At 46.9% G+C, this 24,642-nt stretch overlaps 1 protein-coding gene across 3 annotated transcripts in view; it reads left to right on the top strand.

Moving 5' to 3' along the window:
* Nucleotides 1–24,642, top strand: part of SCAI (suppressor of cancer cell invasion) — a 231,314-nt gene that overhangs the window by 100,555 nt on the left and 106,117 nt on the right. For all 3 annotated transcript variants that reach the window (XM_088471144.1, XM_088471145.1, XM_088471146.1), the window contains exon 2: nt 8,801–8,930. In XM_088471144.1, coding sequence (XP_088327270.1) covers nt 8,827–8,930 — 104 coding nt within the window. In that variant the 5' untranslated portion in view covers nt 8,801–8,826. The remainder of the gene's footprint in view (nt 1–8,800; nt 8,931–24,642) is intronic.

Below are 24,642 nucleotides of genomic sequence, written 5' to 3'. Positions count from 1 at the left end.
GGAACTTTTAGCGTCTACCCCACTATTAACATCCCTGGCATAAGCGTGAGGGGGTGTTGTCAAAGTTCGACACAACAATGTCAACATTGATAAAATGTTGACAGGCAACGTGTTGACATTCTCAGACTGTTAACAGGTGAAATATCGACGTTCGGGTTAGTTTGAGGGGGCGGTTTAGGCACTAGAGGGAGGGGTAGGTATTAGGGTTAGGGGAGAAATACTCACGCTGGAGGACCCAGAAGTCCCAGTCACATGACCGCTGGTACCCAGAAGCCACCGCTGCAGCCGTCAGGAGCAGGAGGATCACCGCTGAGTCAATATGTCGGCATTCTAACATGTTGAAATTTCATCACTGTCTACGTGATGAATATCGACATGGTCAATGATGACATTATAACCACGTCATGATTCTCATGGTGATTGTTGACATTATTACTGTCAGCATATCATACCCAACCCAATGTGAGAACCTTGTTTAGAACCTTCCATGGTATGTGGTACAGATTTAAAACTTCCCATACACAGTTTTTAGTTTGCAAGTCATTTAGGTTGTTTTACAAATTATGGTGTGCATGAAATAAACCAATATCCTGATAAACATTTGAGTTGGATCAATCTGATGTCGACCAGAGCAGCTGGTAAATCTGTTGAGGTTTGGTGATGGCTGCATGCACAGCCATCACCAAACACTGCTCTCTATGACCCTTTGCCAAATGTTCAGATCTTCGCTGTTTGGCCATCAAGGCCTGATTGACAGCGGGGCAACTAGGACTGTCGCTCTGGGGCCCCCCACACACAACAGGGGGGGTGGGGCGACCTTACCGGGTCGGTCTGACCTCCCAGTTACAGAGAACCGGTAATCTTTAAGTCTGCCCGTGACACTTATGGGATGTTGGAGGCGCTCTGTAAGCACTATGCATTCAGGCATACCAGCAGGAGACTGCCACAAATGGTAAGCACTCAGGGGCTCTCTGTGGCTTTGGGAGGGATGGGTAGGAGACACTGGGACATAACTTTAATATGGTGGCTCTGTGACATATTGGGGGTGGCACTGGGACATAATAATATGGGGGCTTGGTGTGGCATACTGGCGGCAATATTTAGTGTACTGGGTGCCCTGGGACATAATAATGGGGGGGGGTTCTGTGTGCCAATATGTGGAGTGCTGGCATGGGAAATATATACAAATATAGGGACTCTGTGGGATATTGGGCAATGTGTTGCATGCTGGGGTGGGACTGGGACATAATATTTAGTATGATGGGCTCTGTGGAATACTGGGGTGCAATGTGTGGCATACTGGAGTGGGCTTTTTTTCATACTGGGGCACACGGTGGAATAATGTTTATACTGGGGCATTGTGGCATAATTTACAAGTTTTCATGATGGGGCACTGAGTTGCATAATGTACTTCTATTGGTAGGAGCTCCCACAAATGAAATTCCCTGAGCCCCCCCAAAAACCTTAATCCGGCCCTGTTGGACTCGCATGTATTCACTATGTGTCTGACCAAATTTGAAGTAGATCTGAGAGCTTGAGCGGTTGGGTTGTTCTTTCAGAAGTCCCTGCATATGGGCACGTTAACCAACCTCAGTCATATAAACTGTGTACCTGTAATGAGCACAAGTGTGACTGCTTGTTTGGACAATGGTGGCATATAATGCTACTACCTCACAGGAGGCTTGTACGGGATCCTAGCCCACATAATGCCGGCGCCAAGAGTCCTGACGCTGGAATCCCGCTTTCCCCAATAGCAACTACAATTGTTATTCCTCTACCTTATATATCAGTTGTTCCGCACACCTCTACTGTAATGTCATTGGAGCACGGTCACCTTTACTGGCTGTTTCATGTAATTGCAAGTGATTCATTTTGTATCCCGATTCCTTCCAATGTAGAGTGCTGAGTAATATAGATTCCTTCCAATGTAGAGTGCTGAGTAATATAGATTCCTTCCAATGTAGAGTGCTTTATAAATAACGAATAATCCATAATTGTTTATTTGCTTGGTGACATAGATTATGTTGCATCTGACATAAGACACCTATGACACAATAAAGGTGCATATCCACTACATGAGTTTAGAACGACTGTACGATTACAACATCGTAATCGTTCATCATACTGTGCAGTGGATAATGTGCCCACACTGAGCGATATGTCGTTCAGTGCAGGCAGCCTCCCTCATCCCCGAACATGCACAGCCTGTCGATATCGGCAGGTAGACCTGCATGTTCAGGCGATGACAGATGCTGACAACGACCAGCGGGAGTGCACATCACTGGTCGTTGATGGCATATTAACTGAAATATTAATGAGTGATAACTGTCGTAATCGTTAATTTTTATCGTGTAGTGGATACGCGCCTTAAGTGTATAATTCTTGGTACAGTTGAGTAGAATTATAAATGCATGTTTGCATTTAACAGAATATATTGCATGGAATACAGAAACCTCAAGTATGATGAGGGACATACAAGGTAGATGGATGTTGGACAGACAAGAGTCAGAAAGTAGACAAGTTGACATTGGGTGCTCAGGATATTCAGAAACTGGATGCAGTCAGGAAGCCGAAGGTTGAAATGCCGACCGCCGGCTTCCCGACTGTCAAATCCCAGCAGGGTACTAATGACAGGCGTCAAAATCCTGACGCCTGTCATTATACCTACGCCGGGAGCCCAATGCCTGGCATACCGAACGAAGGTAAGCCAGGCGACGTGCGTGTACAGCCGTGGGGGGGGAGGGTTAGGTTAGGGACTCCCGGGGGGGACCCCCCCAGGAGGTTTAGGGTTAGGCTAGGGGAAGGTGGGGTTAGGGTTAGGCACCCCCGGGGGGAGGTTAGGGTTAGGCACCCTCCCTGGAGACTTAGGTTTAGGCTGCGGGGGCGGTTATGGTTAGACACCCCTAAAGGAGGGTTAAAGGGGGGGTGGGGAGTAGAATTAGTAAATACTTACCTTTTTAGCTGTCGGGATCTTCACTGCAGCCGGTCTTCCTGCGTCGGGATTTGAACCGCCGGACATAGGTCCAGCGGTATTTCATACAGATCACTCAGAGACACCCCTGTAAAAACGATATCTAGTATTGCAGGCTGCTGGATAAATCAGTAAATGATGGGTGGCAGCAGTGAAAACAGTGCATCATAGTCAGCCTAGTACTACATAGTACCAGCATTCCCTACTGTCCTGTGCTCCATATGATCGTAAGGTCTTTGTAGCCGTAAAATGAATGAAATACATTAATGCCTATGCAAATCATCATGCAATCACAGTGACTATGCTAATCATCTTATTAATGTGTAGGATGTGAGAATGTAAGTGCACAAAATACTGCTGGAATAGACTGGCAGTCTCACACTTGTATTTCACACCAGGTGCTCACTTAACAGTACAACACAATGACTGCGTAAACCACGAGTGTACATCAGCTCACAGAGGTGTTACACTACGGCTCCACCATTCTGATATCTGCTCTGCATCACAGTAAACTAGAACAATTTCACATTCCTACAGCTATAATAATATCACTCCATTAAACCAAAGAGTAAGTATTAAAGGTGTTTTTCACCAGCCTGCAAATCCCTACCCTTTTTGAGATGCCACAGAGCCCCCTCCCCCAGCTCATTTTATATGTTCATCCCTTTTTTCTCAAGCTCATTGCCAGGAGTCTCGCTCAGCGCTTGCTACTGATCGTTGTAGTGCCAAATGGTTATGGCCTCATTCTGTCAGGACCTGGCAACCGGTGCTGCGGATCCTTCTCTGCATTGGTGCATCTGTTACATGTTTCAGTTTTGCACTTGTGGGTCCAGATGGACTGCCCTGTGCTTGTCATGGTGATGGCTTCCTTGGCAGCTGCGTTTAGGTTTTCCATAAAGATTCACCTTTTTCACTCCTAGGGTGGGATGCAGCAACCTGAGAAATGCGGTCATACCCCCAAAATGCGAGTTTGATCCCATTTCTCATATGCACCACACTCCGGAATGTGATGCACTCTGGGGGTTGGTTGCGGTGGGTAATGCCATCTTCTTGATGGCGTTACCCATAGAAGCCTATGGGTTTCTATCGGGAGAGTGCTGTAAGAAAGATCCAGTCGGATCCCTCCCAGTACCCCCTGCGGCGCGTGCGTCCTTCTGCACATGCGCAGAAGAATGCTGGACTTCTGGGTCATAGACCAGGACGTCCCTCCATCGCAAAGGGCCACTCCTACCGAGAGAGCGGTCCTTTGCTGTGATAGTCATGCATACCGGCGTCACCAACGCCGGTACTACGGGATGCATCATGCCAAGTTCACTTTTTTTTTTTTTTGTACTGGTCCACCAAAATAGTTGTGCTGGTACACAGATTTCTTTTTGTACATGCTAAGGCTCAAAAAAAGTCCTCGTTAATTGCAGCCTCTAATTGAATAGCCTCGCTGCTTCAATTAGCCTATGATAAATTACTGTGGCTTCACTTCAAATAATTTTTACATCGCTACATAGCACCCACATGCTAGAGACCTGTTTGCGCCTATTACAGCTACTCGTGTTCCTAGTGGCTAGAAAGGGACCACAGGTATCTGAGCAGCACTAGATCAATATAAATCCAAATACATAAATATTCAGGCACTGGAGCGTAGAGTGTGGTGTTAGTCGACCTCTCTGTGGCTTCCCTCACAAGTCTTGTTGCTCTGACACTGAGTTTTGAGGGATGGTCTTGTCTAGGCAGTTCCTGATTGGTATAATGCAGCTTCCATTTCCTCACAATTGATTCAACAATGCTTACTGGGTTATCCAAGCTCTTGGATATTATTTTGCAGCATTTCCCTATCTAGTGCGTTTCTACAACTTTGCTATATTCCTCTTAGAAAGGTCACTGGTCTTCATTTTCACAGCTTTCCTTCAGAGTCACAGTATGACCAATCTTAGTTGATTTAGGGGGTCTTTTTATCAATAAAAGCTGACTTTTTTTTTAATGGTTCACAAGCCAATTGTTAGTGCGATAGTTTTCTTTTCTGTAAACTTGGATCTTCTGTTGCACATTGGTTGAATACTTATGCAAGACAAAGGGGGCAATTCAATACCCAGCGCAGGGATGTAGCTCCTAGGATGAGTGACCAGAGCTATTCAATTGCCTGCATTGCTCCCTGCATTTAAATCGGGAGATGCAATTTACCCCGACTAATTCCTGGGGCTTAGGACCTCATTCAGAGTCGGTCGAAGCGGCCACACGGTCGTACGGGCCGGATATGCAAATGATTCCCTCGCAAGTTGCGTCCCTAAGTTCGGATCAGTAGCTGGCCGACCAAGGGGAGGAAGCGGCCGGAATTCAAAAAAATACGCCCCCTTCTCGTACGCATTGCCCGTCATCTCCGGGCATATAAGGATTAATCGAGACCATCGGGAACCATCGGAACTGGTCGTAGAGCTTAAGGTTGACCATACCCTCTCTTAAGCTCTACGATCATGTCAGTGTAAAAACCTCCCATGTCTCATGTGCCATGACGCTACTTTGTTAATTATGCACTCTCATAAACCGTATGCATTCCCATAAAACGCTGTTCGCATAATTAGGCACGCCTGCGTTCGGATCTCCACTCCCCCGTTTTCAAGCACCTTCCCCTGTTACCACCCACAAACTCCTCAATATGTCACTCAAACTACCGACCTGGCTGTGTTCAAGGAGAGAGAAATTTCTGATCGTAGCGGCTAGTTTGCACACGCGCATTGCGAACTATACGCATGCGCAGTATAGCGAACATCAGTGGCGTACGACCGTGCAGCCGCTTCGACCGACTCTGAATGAGGTCCTTAGTGTGGCGGGCGCGATGCTTCCCCGAGGCACTAGTTAAATCGGATTTTAGCTCGCACCTCAGAGGTGTGTTTTGCCATTATTTTTAAGCAGCATTATGACTGGAGCCTCCAATATCTACTTTTTGCTGATAGGAGACCTTGGCCCTCATTAAGAGCCGGACGCTCTGAGCAGAGCGCTCGCTCTGAATGAGGGCCGTCCTCCATAAAAATGGAGCGTCCTCCTGGACGCTCGTATAGATGTGGGTCACCACCCACAGCACATACGAGCGTGCAGGATGATGGTCGCGATGGTCTTGACCATCGCGACCATCGCCGGTGCGACCAGAAGCCTGTGGTCGGGGTTTTCGACCACAAGCCCTGGAGTGATTTTGGCTCTATCAGAGCCAAAATCACTCCCACTGACATCACTAGTGATGTCAGTGGGCCGGCTTCTGACGGTAGGCGTTCCCTTGGGAACGCCCCCGTCTGGGAGGCATGCCCCCGGCACGCCCACCAAAGGGGGCGTGCTGTCAATCAACATTGACAGCACGCCCCCTTTGATCAGACACAACGAGCGAAGGAAAGTCCTTCGCTCGTTGCGTCTGGCGCATGCGCACGACGGAGCTCTCTCCATTGTGCGCATGCTCAGTGCGCACCATCGACCCACTTGCGAGGCGGACAGCCGCTCGCGAGTGGGTCTGAATCAGGCCCCTTGTTCCTTCATTTGTATGTCTGTGTCTCCCTCTTTTCTCTGTTCTCATAGTCGGCCACACACAAGCATCAGCATTTGCTTACAATTCGGCATCACAAGTAGGTGGTCACTTGGGACAGGATCCAGACATGTGGCACATTGGCATGTTGGGGTGACCACACATACAGTAGGCAGGGGATGTAGTCAGCATCCCTACGTGCGGGATGCCGATGGTCAAAATACTGGCACCGGAATCCCGACCGCATCGGGATCCCGGCTCCATAATCCCGATCGCCGGCATCCTGAAGGTAAGTATCGAGGGTTAGGGGGAGAGTTAGGTTTAGGGTTAGGCATGGGAGGGGGAGGTTAGGGTTAGGCATCGGGGAGGGGGAGGTTAGGGTTAGGCACTAAGGGGGGAGGTTAGGGGTGAGGGTTAGTGTTGGCTTACTTACCTATGGGTGTCAGGATTCTGACTGTCGGGATGCCGCTATCGGTATTCTGACCGGCGGCATCCCGACGCCGGGATCCCATATTTAACCCAGGAGGCAGATATCCCTAGTCACCTAACCACGTTTCCTATCATGCTTCATCATAACCTAAATTGTTTACTTTAAAATCATCATTGTGGTCATTTTGAGGCCAAACATATATGGCACGTTGTCCTTATTATGTCAGCTCTCACGGGCAGGGCTGTTTTCTCCCTTTTTCTCCCCCAGCGCGATCCAGGTCACCATTGGTCAGACCATTAGTCTCCATTTTCCCCTTCAGCGACCGTGACACTGTTTATTCACCCATACGTTGAGTACAGGATCATTGCCTGCTGCACTGACTCTCCCTCCACCCCCCCCACACACTCTCTCTCACCCCCCCCACACACACACACACACACACGCTCTCACCCCCCACACACTCTCTCACCCCCCCCCCCACACACACACACACTCTCTCACCCCCACACACACACATCTCACGTTATTCACCACTGCATGCTCCTTCTAGTAACAGTGGGTTGCCACATTCGTTTCTCCTTTTACTTGTTCTATTGTTTGTTATAGTAATATTTTGTGTTTATGCATTTTGGTTACTTTTTGTATAATGTACTTATGCTGTTTAACTTAAGGCGCGTATCCACTTGTTCAATCGTTCATTAATTGTGCGGTAAAATGCCGGCAACGACCAGCAATGCCCGCTCCAGCTGGTCGTTGTCGGCATTGCTCATCGCCGAACATGATGGTCAACCTTACGATATTGTCAGGTTGAGCATTTCAGGAATGAGGGAGAGTACCTGCACTGAACGACATAATGTTCAGTGTGGGCACTGCACAATATAATGAACGACTGAACGATATCGTAATCGTTCAGTCCTTCATTGTTGGCAAGTGGATACGCACCTTTACAGTTGTGTTATTTAGCAATGTTTTTATCTTTTCATCTTGTACTGTGCTGTGGACACTTCGTAATGCCTTAGAAATAAAATATAATAATAATTATACTGCCAATTGGGCAGCATAACCTCATGGGGTTGGGTACGGGATGTCTGCGCTTGGAATCCCGGTGGTCAGAATCTTGATGCCAGCATCTCGACAGGGTTAGGGTACTGACACCGGTTTGGTCAGTATCCTAACCCTCCCTCCCAGCTGCCTAAACCTAACCCTCCTCCCCTAGTGCCTAAACCTAACCGGCACCCTAACCCTCCCCCTCTCCGTAACCCTCCCTCCCCACTGCCTATACCTAACCTTCCTTCCCTAGTGCCTAATCCTAACCGGCACCCTAACCCTCCCCGTAGTGCCTAACCCTAACCCTCCCCCTAATCCCAGTACTAACCATCTGGATGCCAGCGCCGGGATTCTGACAGGTGTCGGGATTCCGGCACCAGCATTCTAAGCCCCAGCATCCCGACTGTCAGGATTATAACTACATCCCACCTCATAACATTGCCCCTGTACCAGGTGGCCCTGACCCAGCTAACATTTTCATGAGGACAGTTCATGGTCTCCCACAAGATCAGCTCTCTCATCCTGTTGATCTCCTGAAATACTATGTGCTGCTTTGAGAATCTCCATTATATGGTTGTTCGATCCTTGTTTACCAAATCTGGATCATTCAGGATCTGCAGGAGATGACGCTGATAACAAAAAGGTGCTCCTATCCTAGTCAAAGGCACGTTCCAAATGTCTCATTTAGGTTGGGAATAATACAGTTTGCATAAAATATTATCCAAAATGGTTGTGAATCAATTTTGTGATGGTAAAGTTGTGTTTGATGAATAATTTATTTAAGTGGCTGAGTTAAGGACTGACTGTATTTGAATAGTCATGCATTTGACACAGGACTTCTCTCTTCCAGGGTGAAGTGTGTTGCAAGGAGTAGAGATGTCTGGTGCTAATGATGAGGACATCCCGCAGGTGGAGAGGAAGACTGTCACTGATTTCTGCTACTTACTGGATAAGTCTAAGCAGCTCTTCAATGGCCTAAGGTTGGTTTCATGCGAGCAGCCAAGAGAGCTGGTTGTAGATTTGATTGGGAATTGATTACCCTGGCTCACACGGGCTTAGGTTATCTTGCCCCAAGCAGCCAGTAATTTTCCTGTCTTGGTAAATACATCCTGTGATTCACAAGAGCGCCTTTCCCACAGATGTCGGTTAAGTGATCACAGCTTTCTCTGACCGGCACACAGGAAAACACTTTACTCCTTTAATTGAATTAAACACATCTGAAAAGATGTATTTCATTGTTACTCGTTGCTGGTCGAAAGTCAGCATTGTTTGCTCCTTCTAAAAGGCTTTGCATGAATAAAAATGTATTATCTATATTGTTCCCCCTTTTTATGCTGTCTTTGAGCTTGTGAAAAGTCATCCAACATTTATTGCAGAACCAATAACTCAATTGCCTCTTCGCAGTACGTTATGTGGTTCTTCCAGGAGGTTTCTCTGATATACCCCTTTTATACCGGAGCTAGAACCCGGGTTATTGCAGGGTTAACCCGGGCAGCTCCTTGGTGTAAAAGGGATGACGGTTGGATTGCCGGGTCAAGTGACTCGGCAATCCAACCCAGGTAAACAGCAGGGTTTAACACGGGCGTAGCCCGTGAAACCCTGCTGTGTGTATGGCGCACTCCGGGTCTTGATGACCTGCAGTGCGCCGCAAGCCGGCCGATTGGTCCGGCTTCAATGGCGCTTGGAGCTGACGTCATCTCCAAGCGTCCACTTTCACGGCGGAAAAGCCGGGTCTATGCAGACCCGACTGCGGTGTGAGCGGCGCCGACTCGGGAATATCCCGAGTCGGCGCCGGCTAAATTCCGGGTCTGATCCGGATAGGAACCCTGTTCCAACTCCGGGTCAGACCCTGGAATTTTGGTGGAAAAGGGGTATTAGGGGATGATTCAATTGTATGAGGTGCCTGTTAAAGTGACAGGAGCTATTCAATTGTACGCGTGACCAGCCCCTCCCTGGTCATATTGGCTGCATTATAGCACCCAATGCGCTTGGTATTAACCACATAAAGTGGCTTTTCCCTTGCTAAATATTAGTTAAGGCGTTCAAAAGCTGGGCGCGCTGCAGTTAAGGTGCCCAAAGCATCACTTTGGGCAGATATCTGCTCGCACCTTAGGCGGGTGCAAATAGAAATCCGAGATAAGTGATGGGCGCCCAAAACAATTGAATAGGTCCTGATCACTTTAGACGGGAGCTATGGGCACAAGAAACCATTTAATTCCCCCCCTTACAATGTGTTTTGTAAATGTGAAGTTGGTGTAGTTGCAGAAATTGTGCACCATAAACCGGAGTGTATGTATAATTTGCACATAATATTCAGCTATAATGTGCTTCTCTCCCTCATGTCCAGTCTTCAGTTTACAATTTTTCATAATTAAGTACTCGATATGTCTTTGTGTTAAGCTGCCCACATGTGTATACATTATTTTATTATTATACAAACAAATCTTTTTATTTCAGTGTAATCGCATCATTTTTTAATTAAAGTAGTGATCCTGCTAGGTTTTTTAAGAAAGGCGCTACGCCTTGCCCTCATAGCTGTGCCCTGCTAAAGAAGCCTACCCTGTGCCGTCACACCCTCGGGCCGCAGTGTCTCGCGGGTGGGAAAGGTTGCGGTTTCCAATGGCCACCAGGTGTATAGATTGCAGCTATTCCCAGTGAGGGGAGAGCTTGGGAGAAACTCAGCACCTACATAAGTGCTAGGCACGCCCCCAAGAGTGATGGATTGGTGACGTGTCACAAAGACACGTCCCCCTCCCTGGTCAGCCACGCCCCCTTTTTGGGAGAAAGAGAGAAGACCTGCCCGCACCTCAGCGCCCTCCCCTGCTCCCGGTCTGGCAGTAACACTATGGGGCCTATTCATCATCACTTAATTTTGACAAAAGCAGGTGAAAAAGCACATTTTCACCTGCAATTGTTAAAATTAAGTATTCGGGCCATTCATTAAGAAGGTGAAGCAGGAGATAACACAGATATCTCCTACTTACCTTCTGTTTTTGGAATGGCCCGCTGTCCCCATACACTAGTAAGGGGACAGAATTCATCAAGCTCCAAAAATATTATATTTTCGGAGCTTGACTGCGGGGGCATTCGCCATCTTCAGATGGCGAATACCCCCGCTTGTTCTTCGCCGCCCGCTCTTCCCTATGGGAAGAGGATCCAGCTTGCGAGAAGGGATCCTTTCGGATCCCTCCGCCCCTGTCCGGCTCCTTCCGCCGGACGCCGTGGCTCTTGTGCGCATGTGTGACCTGTAGGTCACGCATGCGCACCGCAAGATTCCTTCTCCGAAAAGGAGCAGTAAAGCCGCTCGCGGGGGCAGCTGATTTCACATCAGCTGCCACCACGCCGGAGCAATGATGAATTGCTCCGGTGGCCGTGGCGAATTAGGGTGTTGGTTATCGGGGTCCGTCTGGACCCTGATAATTAACATCATGAATAGGCCCCTTAATGAGTAGGTTGGTACGTGGCCAGCTTTACTTTGTAATAATCTAATTTCATATGCACTTCACATGTCATGAGAAGGGGAACTGTATTACTGTATCTTTCTTGTATATGATCCACTAAACTGACATATATTACATACGGTATGTTACTAGCCTTGGGAATTACCCCCCTTTCAGAGGGCTAATGGAAGTATGTGTGCAGGAGTACATAGTTTGCAGGTTCTAATACAGTGATACCACATTCCGTTTCCCAGATGCATCTGTGCACTATGCTAGACTTGTATATATTAGAATACCCTCCCTTAAAATTAAGGCTAAATATAGCTCATTCATTTTCTTAATTTTAAGGAGACTTTGCCCCCTAAATATGCTGTAGTCATTATGCTTACTAGTACTCTCTTCCACTTTGACATTTTAGCAATCAAGGAGTAATTCGAGTCTCATCTATAGCAAAATGCATAATGATCCATCCCAAAGAATATACAGCGGTTCAGATTTCACAAACAGTTCCTGGATTGTAATCGGATCAATACACGCATCATATTCATAATGAATGTATCATAATAGGTTGTATGCGTCAGCACAAGTTAAAAGCATTAACCCTATGCTGTATGGAATTTCAAGGCTTAATTCTTCTTCTTCTTGTGTGTCCGTTTGTCAAACGGCTGGATCTGTCCAATTTGACACTCAGGACAGGCAGGCCCATGATTCTTTACACGGCTGCCTATTGCTGACCTGATGTACGGGCATGTGACCGGCTGCTTACAGTTTCAAGTACTACTTCATAATGAAATTATTATGAGTAAGCTCTCTTAAAGAGTAATTGTAAGCTTATAATTCAGTAAGCTATCTGCATAATGCGCATGAAGAATATCTTAATGATTTTGCTTTTTTTGGAAAAATATTAGTTAAACTATTTATTATTTTTTTTATTTTTTTTGCTTTTACCATCAAGACTCATTTTGCAGGTCTCTAATAAATGCGCAAACCTATAGGCAATGTAGTTTGTCGGCGTCCGTGGGCATCCTGAAAATATAGCAGGCATTGGCACCATATGTCATATGCATGTTCTCTTTTTAGGACACTGTGCATGCAATTAGCACTGATATTTGACGAATCTCGCATTAATGTAATAGGCGCACATTTACAGTACCTCCCACATCTCACTCTTTGATTATGAGTCACAGTTTCCATATATAGAGATATATTTATGTATAATATATGTATAGCATATGTATTAGCATTCCTGCTAGGCAGCTTCAGCGGGGCGCTGTGCCCAGCCCTATTTTGAAAGTGCTATAATGTGCCCTTATGAAGGTGCCCGTTGATCACATGCTGACGTCGGTGGGCCTGCGGTGCCCCGCCTGCCACTGTGCTGCTGTGCTTCATCCAGTTCTGACGGGTGAATAGATGCCATGCGTATGCGCACTGAGTCTGTTAACAGTGCGAGAGCTTGGGTGCAGCCCAGCATCTCCGTGACACGCCCCCTACAGTGATGGGTAGTACTGCAAAACCATGTCCCTTCCCCGTTTTCGGGCAGGTGTGCCTCTCCTGATCAACGCCCTTCCCTGATTAAAACAAACCTAGTGCGATCACCGTATAATATATGTATGCGTATATTTACAGATGTGTCCACATACATCTAGCCTCCTTGCGTGTTAAACAGGCATGCTAATCGCGCCATGACATGTCACGACTCAGTAGCACTGAGCATCTTTTAGTGCAACTTTTTCCCTTTTAAACTGCGTCTTATTCACAAAGTGATAGGACGCACAAGCAGTTTATGCTGATAAAAATGATATGCTGCATGCCTATATTCTGTGTGCGACTGACACTGTAACGTAGCATTTCGCATGCAGATATCACTGCAGTCGCACACAGAATATAGGTATGTCGCATATCATTTTAACCACTTAACTGGTTGATATTTTTTCAAAAAAATGCTCAGAAATTGTAATTTTTTTTTAATGAATTAGGTGAAGAGAATCTTTTTAAAACTTAGCCATCACGATTTTATAAAAAAAAAATTATTGAATTGTTGTATACCATAAAAATAGCGATTTTTATGGTATACTGTAGTGATGGCCACTAACAGCTGTGCCATCGATGGCCAATGGGTTCAACCATCGATAGAAACAATCAATTGTTTGAAACCGCAGCTGTCTGTTTCCTTAACATCTGTTGGGGGGCTGCCAACATTGGCAGAACCACTTGTCATAGACTATTGATGGTTTGCAAACCATTGATGGTCTGGTCGGTGGCAATACCTAGTATACTGCATAGTATACCATCCCTGATCGGAGGCCCTGTATCGAGTCTTAATTCGATACAGGATCGCCGTAATAAAAATAAAATTACCTATAGCATAAATATTAAAAATAAATAAAAATACCATCAGGAAGGCGTCTGATTGGGTCCAAATTTATTCTGCAGCAGGACAACGACCCCAAACATACAGCCAATGTCATTAAGAACTATCTTCAGCGTAAAGAAGAATGAGTCCTGGAAGTGATGATATAGCCCCCACAGAGCCCTGATCTCAACATCATCGAGTCTGTCTGGGATTACTTGAAGAGACAGAAGGATATGAGCAAGCCTACATCCACAGAAGATCTGTGGTTATTTCACCAAGATGTTTGGAAGAACCTCACTGCCGAGTTCCTTCAAAAACTGTGTGCAAGTGTACCTAGAAGAATTGATGCTGTTTTGAAGGCAAAGGGTGGTCCCACTAAATATTGATTTGATTTAGATTTCATTCACTTTGCATTTTGTTAATTGATAAAAAATAAACTACTAACGCTTCTATTTTCGAAAGAATTCTTACTTTGCAGCATTTTTTCCACACCTGCTTAAAAGTTTTGCACAGTACTGTACATACAACACACACACTGTGTCCAGCAGTGATCGGGACAGAGGCAGAGCTTGAACAGTAGAGAGAGGGTATGGGTGCCACCGGCTCTAGTAGTCGCACAAGCAGCTGCGCCAGGACGAGAGTGGGTGGACCGGGGACACCGCATCAGCAGCCGCCGGGAAGGGGTGCAGGGTGGTACGTGGACACAGCAGTAGCGCCTTGCCGCGCTAGGAGGAGGGGACCAGGGACACAGCAGCAGACAGCTGGGCTGGGCAGAGATGATGCTGCCTGGGGGAACAGCAGCAGCCACTGCTATCAGGAGCCGCGGCTACTGCTTACAACTACTGCAGGAGGGAGGGTCACTGCTTGCCTCATTGATCGAGACACAGCAGCAGCTGTGGCTACCAGGAGCCGCAGTTGCTGCTTTTACTGAAGTCATGGCTGCCTGCAGCCGCGCTGGGAGAAGGGTGCCACGGGGTCCCCGATCACGTGACCAGCAGTGATCTGGAGGGGCAGCCACGGCTGCAGAGGGACCAGCAGGTCCATCTGATGTAGGCAGCTGCCGGAAAATTAGCTTCCCGCAGACGCCTAGTGGGCATTTCTGATTGGTCGCATCAGATGCAACCTTGTCAAGGAAAGCCCAGTCTGGTGTGGTCACATCTGATGCAGGCCAGGCAAGTGGTCAATCAGCATAAGCTGCTTGTGCGTCCTATTCATATCACTTTGCGAATAAGATACATATTAAGGGAATAAGTCACACGAAAAGACGCTCAGCGCTACCGAGTCGCAGGACACTTATGCGTTGTGTAACGCGACTTGTAGCGCACAGAGGATAGATGTATGTGGACACATCTGTGTATCTCGTCACTTAATTAGGTATGCCTGCTCGTTAATGCTAAATATTTAATCAACCAATCATATGGCAGCATCTCCATGCATAAAAGCATGCAGACATGGTCAAAAGGTTCAGCGGTTGTTCAACCGAAACACCAGAATAGGGAAGAAATAGAAAGGGTTTTTTGACTGTGAAGTGATTGTTTGTACCAGAGAGGGTGGTTTGAGTATCTGAGACATTTTCCTGGGATTTTCATGCAGAACAATCTCTAGTGTTGACAGGGAATGTTGGTAAAACTACACGTCCAGTGTGCAGCAGTTCTGTGGGTGAAAACTCCTTGTTATTGAGAGTGGTCAGAGGAGATTGGTCAGGCTGGTTCAAGCTGACAGCAACTCAAATGAACCATGTGTTATAACCGTGGTATACAGAAGAGCACCTCTGAACAACACAGCACATCAGACCTCGAAGTGGATGATCTACAGTAGCAGAAAAGTCCACTGGGTTCCACTGAGGCTACAACGGGAACAGGTTCACCGAAACTGGACTGGTGAAGATTGGAAAAATATTGATTTCTGCTGTGACATGCAGAGGGTAGAGTAAGTGGCGAAAACAGGGTGAATTCATGGATCCATCCTGCCTTCTGTCAACGGTTCAGGCTGGTGGATGTACTGTAATAGTATGGGGATTGGTTTCTTAGCACAAATTAGGCCGTTAATACCAAATAGGCATTGTGTAAATGCCACATAATGCCTGAATATTTGCTGACAATGTGTGATCTGTCCCAACCCGTGCAGTTCCTCTTTCCTCACTGGGGTGTCGCTCTCTTCTCTGGTGCTTCTAGCACACTCTGCTCTGTATCTCAGCAGTTTGTCGCATCAGCTGAGTGTGCTTGAAGCACCAGTGCAGAGAACGACACCCCAGACAGGAAAGAGGAACTGCATAGGTTGTGACAGGTGCAGGGTGCTAGAATGAAGACTATATGATTTTTATAGCCACAGTCTACCCATCTTCTTCTGGCTACTTTCAGAAGGATAACACTCCATGTTACAAGCACACGTCATCTCAAGCTGGTTCCACAAATTTGACAATGAGTTTGGGATACTCCAGTGTCGTCCAGTCACCCGATCCAGTAGAGCACCTTTGGGATATGGTGGAACGGGAGATTCGCAGCATGGATGCGCAGCCAACAAAAATATACTAGATGTTTCCGGAACCTTGCAACAAAGAATTTACGATATTCAGGCACAAAGAGATGTCCTACTCGGTACTAGCAAGATGTACAGTACATAATAACTTGGCCGCCGAGTGTATGTGCAAAGCATAGTTACCAATCCATAATCCTGGACATATGTTTTCCCTATCATAACCTCTGCCCTAGCTGTGTGCTGCCTTCCAAAGAAGAAGTAAAGCAAAAACTTTTGTCCCGTCATCTATGCGTGTGCAGAGTATTTTCACTGGAACTGACCTATCTGTCCTTGATGCCTTAGTTGCTTTACTGGTAACAGTGGGTTAATACTATTCTTCCTTCACGTGCTGTTCGCTCTGTATTTCCAAGCTCAGACCTTTAATAAGGTCATTTTAGAACCGGGGTTTCAGAAGCACTTAGACGCTCCGTGCTGCCGCAATTCATGTGTGTAATGTCAATTTTCTGTTTTCTTTCATTTTCCCTTTTTTTCATGAGCTAGGCTAAAAAAAAAAAAAAATGTCGTCTTCTCGGGCCCTGGAAAATCAGCAACTGTTGAGGTTTTCACTTTTAATTTTCAGCTTCACTGCCCATTCTCCTGCCAGTGGGATGATGTGCTCTGACTACACAAACTCTACATGGGAGACTGGAAAATTGAGGCCAAATAAAGTGACTCCTTTTGTAAACGTATTAGTAAAAGCTGGCTTAAGGGACTCAATGCAGACTGTGCACGTTGGGACTGGTATCAAAGCTAACCTCTTTACTGCTAGGGGACTGGTTTAGAAGCCACTGCCTGTTTCAGTGCTCTTATTTCAATTGCAGGGTACAGTATGGGAAAAGAGCAGTACAAACATACAGCTTCCAGACCCCCTTGTAGTTTGTTTTGCAGGCAGTGATCCTTAAGGTCTCGGAAATTGACCCTTTTACCCAACAGCCTATGTTAAAACAGCTTAAAATGCAGTATTGCTGTGTGAATGTGCAGCCTTGGGATGGTCTCCAAAAAGCTACCAAGTGCAACCAGTTAATGTTGGAAAAATGACTACATATATACATAATATGGGCTGCTAAAGCAAGTGTGTGAAATAAAATATATAAATCTATACAATATGTTTATTGATCAAATCATAATAGCTTGTCAAATGAGAATGGTCTCAGCTTTAGATCCATATGAATTAAATAAATATCCTTTTGGGCTCTAATATGAGAAGAAAAAAATCCTGCTTCCAATATGTTATTACTGAAGATATTTACATCTGCTGACTCATTATAGTGTATCTGTCATGGGTGGAAAGAGAGATTTATTACTGTCTATTACTGTGTGTCATATGTTCTGATTGCTGCACACATTTCAAGAATTGTTCACAGTACCTATTGGAGCCAGTCTCTGCTGGTAAAGCTGGGCCCACACTATGCCATGTAGTGTTCACACCAGAGCCGGAGAGGGGCAGGGCGTCTGGCATGAAAGCGGGCACTATTAAACGCAGCAAAGGCACAAGGGCGTGGTCAATCGGAAAGGGAGCTTGTCCTTAAGACATGACCCCTTATCGCCACTGTAGGGGGCATGCCCAGCACTCACGGAGATGCTGGGCAGCCCCTAAGCTCTCCCTGCAGGAGCATGGCAACTATTCACCCGACGGTGGCTGTTTCACCGTAACTTTTCCTACCAGCGGGATACTACATCCCGCGGGTGGAGACCGCACCTGGCAAGCTGTTTCAGCAGGACACTGCCATAAGGGCAAGGCACATTTTACAGTTTTATAATCTGGCAGAGCCTAGCAGGAACACTACACGGTAAAACGATACATTGCGCCGTCCGTACACACGGCATGATGCAGTGTATGATGCCGCGATGTGCTGTACTTAGCAGCATAGGGTCGTTCACCCTATCATCCCACAGCAGATGGGACGTTGCAATGAACAACCGGCGGGACCGCGCAATCAGGCGTACACACTATGCGATCCACACTATATATTCTTCCAATCCGCGTTGGAACGATATATATATCGTGCGATGGATCGCATAGGGTGTACTCCGCTTTAGAGCAGCCATCTTCCCTTTTAATACGTGGGAAAGGTGCCAAATATTCATTATGAATAATCCACTCAAATGATTCCTGTCAGCAGTATCTTTAGGCATGTGTAAGTTTTATGTTAAGTGTCTACAACCCAAACGATGGCTCCCACCAAACACGGCCACCCAAAACCACTATAATCAGATTTATTTTTCTGTGCACTTATAGCCCAGCAAAGACAACACTATGGAGCATCGCCACCCACCTAACTGCATTGAAGTAATTTTCAATGTCTAGAAACTCATAACCCAGGGGTGGGGAACATTTTTTTCTGCCGCGGGCCATTTTGATATATATAACATTATTTGCGGGGCTGGTGCAGGCCACGCCCCCTCCATGTGACGTAGCCACAATTGCTGGTGATTACAGCAATGCACGGAGCATCCTGAGGATGCTCCGGGGAGCTGTAAGGGGAACAGTGTGACCGTCTGAAACGTCCTAAGGTCGATCCAGGTGGCACTGCTGCATAGATTCTGGCTGCAAGGTGCCATTCTAGGCACCCTGCTATCCAGAAAAAAGCTCTGAGGGCCAGACCAAATGATCCCTGTCATAGTGGATCCTAGCGCTAAAAGGTGCTCTATATGACTATATATAATATCTGAAAGACAAGGGTACTCTTTTTTTTTTTTTTTTTTTTCCCCCCCATCAGATTATTTCCATAAAGGTTGGGAACAGGTAGCTGAGCAATATGGTTTGATTACCAACAACCAAGCAAGTATAAATAAATAATAATTTCTACATCAGAACTCAATGGGGGTGATTCAATTGTTTTCGCGGGCAAATGGTAGTGCCAGGTGCTCGACGGGGCAATTCAATTGTTCTGTTGGGGCGTGAACAGCCACCGCTGCCGGCATTTCTGCTCAAGCAGGAATGTGCGATAAATCCTGGTTTGGGGCACCCTAACTTGTACTTTAGATGGTTTTAGCATTTGCGTAGCTAAACCTGGTCTAGTTACCCGCAAGGAGCGCGATATTGGGTGTCCATTAATTACAACAGCGTAGAAAAACTATTGAATATCCCCCTATATCAGCACTGACATATGTATTAAAACTTGGTCAGCTGATTAGAGACTGGAAGAAATGTATACCATACAGGAGGAAGTAAGTCAGACTACTCATTCAATTCCTTAGCTCTTTCCTGTCTGTTCCATTGAGCAAAGACGCGTTCTGTTAGAAGGTGAGAAACTTACCTAGGGGGTCATTCAGACCCACTCGCGAGCCGCAGTACGTTCGCAAGTGGGTCGATGTTCCCCACTGCGCATGCGCACGACGGAGGGAGCTCCGTCTGGCGCATGCGCGAGACCCGGGGAGCGATGGGCTTCCCATCGCTCCGGGTCTCGCACCAAAGGGGGCATGCTGTCGATGTTGATTGACAGCACGCCCCCTTTGGTGGGCGTGCCGGGGCGTGCCTGCCAGACGGAGGCGTTCCCATGGGAACGCCTACCATCTGAAGCCGGCCCCACTGACATCACTCGTGATGTCAGTGGGAGTGATTTTGGCTCTGATAGAGCCAAAATCACTCCAGGGCTTGTGGCAGGGAGACCCTACCGCAGGGTCTCCGTCGCAAGTCCGATGGTCGCGATGGTCAAGACCATCGCGACCATCTTTTTGGCCGCTCGCATATGCTGTGGGTGGTCACCCACAGCTATGCGAGCGCCAGGAGGCCGCTCCATTTTCATGGAGGAGGGCCCTGATTCAGAGCGAGCGCTCTGGTCAGAGCGTCCGGCTCTGAATCAGGCCTCTAGTGCGCAAGAGAATCCAGATGGTTCCGTTTTTCCCTCCATTTTGGCCCACTAGAACAAGCAATGGTTCTTGGGGACTGCTCTGCTACCAAAGGTAGTAAATGCAGAATGTAGGTGCCATGGTGGCAATGAGTGATCTAGAATGAAAGTATACTTACTGTAAGACTTACTGCCAGGCTTGTGGAGCGTGTGATAAGGATTTACCTAATGTTTATAAAGATGCGTTCTGTATGGACTGTGGGACTGATTCACTATTGCGATTGCGCACAGAGGCTGTGAAATTATGCTAATGACTGCAAACGCAAAGCCGTCGCACAGCCAGCATAGAGACACCCACTACCGATATCTCACATACGTAATATCTTGCATTCCTGTGTATACATCGAGTAACATCAGCCCCCCAAGCACATTTACAACAGGTCTGACCTGCCGCAGATACTGCAAGTCTTGTTGCACTCAAGTACTTGAGAACTCAAGCTGCGTTTGCCGTCTCAGTGGCTAACTTATGCACGCACATGCAGTGGCGTTCAAACGGACAGACACGACTGCGTTTCACTAACCACTGCCCCATCACCACACCCAAACGCTCACAGCCTGTCACTCACTCTGCAGTGGCTTTCATTCTGCTTGAGTGATCGCAAAGCAATTGCAATGCTAACTCACGCACGCACACTGCACTGCATGCGTAGTACGCACCATCGATCGATCTGCGTACTCTGTTGCAATAGCGATCCATGCTGAATCAGGCCCTGTGTCCCTAAGAAAGTTAAGCCTTGTACATACTATATTGATCACCCGGCAGATCAGATAAACGCTCCGATGCTCTGAACGATTATCCGATCAGTGTGCACCCTGTACACACTGAGCTATTTCTAGCTCAGTGTGTACGTTCTTCAAGGAATCGGGAGGTCGGGCTTCTTGAATATTAAACTACTCGTAAGATGCGATCATTTGTAGGAGTGTTTTAAGCCGTTTATCGGCTAACGCTCCTATTTACACAACTTTACAATTCTCTGACTGATCAGCCGATATTGAGTGGCCGGCCGATAACTGTACCTAGCTATGGTCAAGTGCAACCTCCAGAACAATATAAAGAGTTCATTAACTTAATGATGAAATTTTTTTTTGTATCCAAAGAGGAAATAAAAACAACTCAAGGAGTTCATAAATAAGCATAGGTCTGGGTAATGCACTCAAGGTTTCATCAGGAGGTTCTATTGATTCATGTGAAATCTGATAGTGACGCAGGGGAAATTAAAGAAGAACCCAAAACTGTTCATCATGAAACATGTATGTACATTAATTGAACATGTTAATAAACCAGGGGTATACAGTATACACCTTCTACATCTAGCTCAAATTAAGGTGATTAGAGATCTGCTGAATAAGTTATGTTAGTTAGAAGTTAGGTGGAAAAAGGGTAACTAATTTAAGACATTGGGTCTGATCCAGCAAGGAACACAGTTGCTTATATGCATGCAATCTGCCGATTGTTGCGTTCTGCGCATGCGTATGCATCGCAGTGCACAAACCAGTCATTACGATCGGAACTGCGAACGCAGTGACTACGCAGACCCATCGCAGAGTGATTGACAGGAAGTGCCGTACGTGGGAGGTGCCGTGGGGCGGTCGGCCAAACGCAGGCGTGCCAGTGCGTTTCAAACTCATAGTGTGTGCTGAAGTGAGCAATTCCTGAGTAAGGTCTGACCTGATTAACTGTGCGTATGGGTCCAATGATTACCGATTGTACCGATGTTTTCGCAGTCTTGCTAAACATTACGGATATGCATGTAGGTAAAGTGGGCGTCCTTATGTAGTGGTGTGGCAGCATTGCGATCGCTATGGATTAGCATATGTTCGTAGTAAAACTGCGTGCTTACACTATATTGCGATCCTTGCTGAATCAGGCCCATTAAGCAATTCGTCTCCTATTCAAGAGACTGAGGGCCTGATTCAGACCCGGTCACAAGCGCTGAGCGATCGCAACCGGGTCGATGGTGGGCCACAGCGCATGCGCACGATGGAGCCGGCGCCGTCGTGCGCATGCGTAAGACCCGGCTAGTGACGGGCACTCTGTCGCTCCGGGTCTCGCAACAAAGGGGGCGAGCTGTCGATGTTGAGTGACAGCTCGCCCCCTTTGGTGGGCGGGCCAGGGGGGTGGCTGCCCAAACGGAGGCGTTCCCATGAGAACGCTTGTCATTTGGGGGCGGCCCCACTGATGTCAGTGGAGAGATTTCGGCCACGAGACCCTACCAGAAGGGTCTCGTCGCATGCCCGATGGTCGCGATGGTCTTGACCATTCGCGACCATCATCATGGCCGCTTGCTGTAGCTGTGGGGGGGTCACCCATGTAGCTGTGGGGGGGTCACCCACAGCTATGCGAGCGGCCAGGAGGCCGTTCTAATAGAAAAAAAAAAAAAAAAACCCGGCCCTGATTCAGGGCGAGCGCTCTGTCAGAGCGACCGGGTCTGATTCAGGCCCTGAGAACCGATGAGAACTGAGAACCCAAATTGGTGTCAGCAGTAGCTTAGCAGCAAAATTTACTAAAAGATTTGGTGACCAATGTACTAATGATGGGTACACACTTGCCGGCTTGTACCCGGATGATAGGGCAGGCTGACATATGGTACCGTGGGTACACATTGTGCGATGCAGTGAAGGATGGAATGATGCCTTGTACGCCCTTCATTACCTGCAACTGCGCCTCATGCAATATCGTCCTATTGGCTGTGCAGCACGGACACCTGAACCATATCTCACATGCGACCGCGGGAGCATAGTGTGTAGTCCGTACACACTATGCGATCTGCACGATATACCGTTCTGTTTTGCAGTGGAACAATAGATCGTACAATGGATCGCATAGTGTGTACCCAGCTTAAGCCTTGGACAGAGATAAAGTGCCACCCACTCAGCTTCTGTCATTTTTCAAATACAGCCTGTAATGTGACAGTTAGGAGCTGATTGGTTGGTACTATATCTCTGTCCACTTTATCTCTATCCAAGTCTAAGTACATAGACCCCATTGGAGATTATAATGAAAGTGGATTTGTCAAACCAAAGTGGATACTTGCAGCTAAAGGTATATCACCCAGAGTAGTGGCTAGAGGAGAGAGCAAAGGCTGCTTTCATTGACCGCAGATCAGCACTCTAAAGACAGCCTAACAACATTAACCGGTGGAGAGGACAGGCTGATTCAAGGAGGGAATAAAAACAAAAAATGACATAAATTACCTAGTGAATAATAACAGTTCAACGGGGAGTGATATAATTTGTTGACATTCATTATGTCGACCTGTGTGTAATGTTGAAGTTGAACATGTTTCGACTTAAGCCATATTTCCATTCATCACGTTGACGTTGTGTTTTTACTCTAACTAATGGAAATGTCGATATTTTGCCAGGGTCAGCATTTTAACCATGTCGACATCATCTTTGTTGACCATCTGCTGTCAACATTTTGAAAGCCTACTTTGAGTGCATACCATTCAAAGAAGCCAGAACCTATCGTGGTGGCCCACCGTGTACCACTCTGTTGCATCTATATGCCCTTTTCATTCCTTTTGTGGAAGAGTAGAAAGAGCAACAAGAAATCCACAATGATTATGCACTAAAGTCTCCACCAAGCCTGAAATATGGCAGGATTTCCAGATGTGAGGAGTGTTCGATTCTTTATACACAAAACCTTTTGGTCCTCGACATTGTAAAAAACGGATACAAAATAGAATTTCAAATTATACCAGAGGTGTGTTTGTGAAGTCGTGAACTCCACCATTGTCACTATAAAGCAGGGATGGGGAACCTCCTGCTCGGGGGCCTTGTAAGGCCCTCGGTATCATTTGGTCTGGCCCTCAGAGCTTTTTTCTGCTAGCCTCATTTGGCTAGCAGGGTGCCTAGAATGGCACACTGCAGCCAGAATCTATGCAGCAGTGCCGCCTGGAGCATCCTTAGGATGCTTCAGACGGTCACACCGCTGCCCTTACAGCTCCACGGAACATCCTCAGGATGCTCTGGGCATTGCTATAATCACCAGCGATTGTGGCCCTGCCCCCATGTGACGTCACGCGGAGGGGACATAGCCTAAACCAGGCCCGCAAATAATTTTATACGTATCAAAATGGCCCTCGGCAGAAAAAAAAGGTTCCCCACCCCTGCTATAGAGTATAGGATTATGCAACAGCATGAGTGATGTCCAGAGAGCCAGCTTCCCAGGAGAGAACAGGCTTTTACTACAAAGATTTTATAGTGTAAAAACAGGACAAATCTGCAGCGTGTCAGATCTCAAGAGAGTCAATCCGTTTGTAAAGACAAGAAATGTTTTCATGGCGTCTGTTAATTCCATCCTCAGGACAGAAGAAGAAAAAACTTACATCTTATAGATTTACAGGATGACTGCCCTCATTTAACGGACCTGTTACGTTATCATTGTTTCCCCTGACTCTACAGTCTGAGACACCATTTCCAGTTTACCTGCTCAATATCCCACAGGTTATATGATGACAACTCTCGGGATGATATTCTAGATGGGAAAATCATAAAACCGTGCACAGAACAAAGCACTCAGTGATTT

The sequence above is a fragment of the Taudactylus pleione genome, unplaced genomic scaffold (assembly GCF_031769625.1).
Source record: "Taudactylus pleione unplaced genomic scaffold, aTauple2 ptg000110l, whole genome shotgun sequence".
Classification (NCBI taxonomy): domain Eukaryota; kingdom Metazoa; phylum Chordata; class Amphibia; order Anura; family Myobatrachidae; genus Taudactylus; species Taudactylus pleione.
This window is presented reverse-complemented; position numbering and strand designations above follow the sequence as displayed.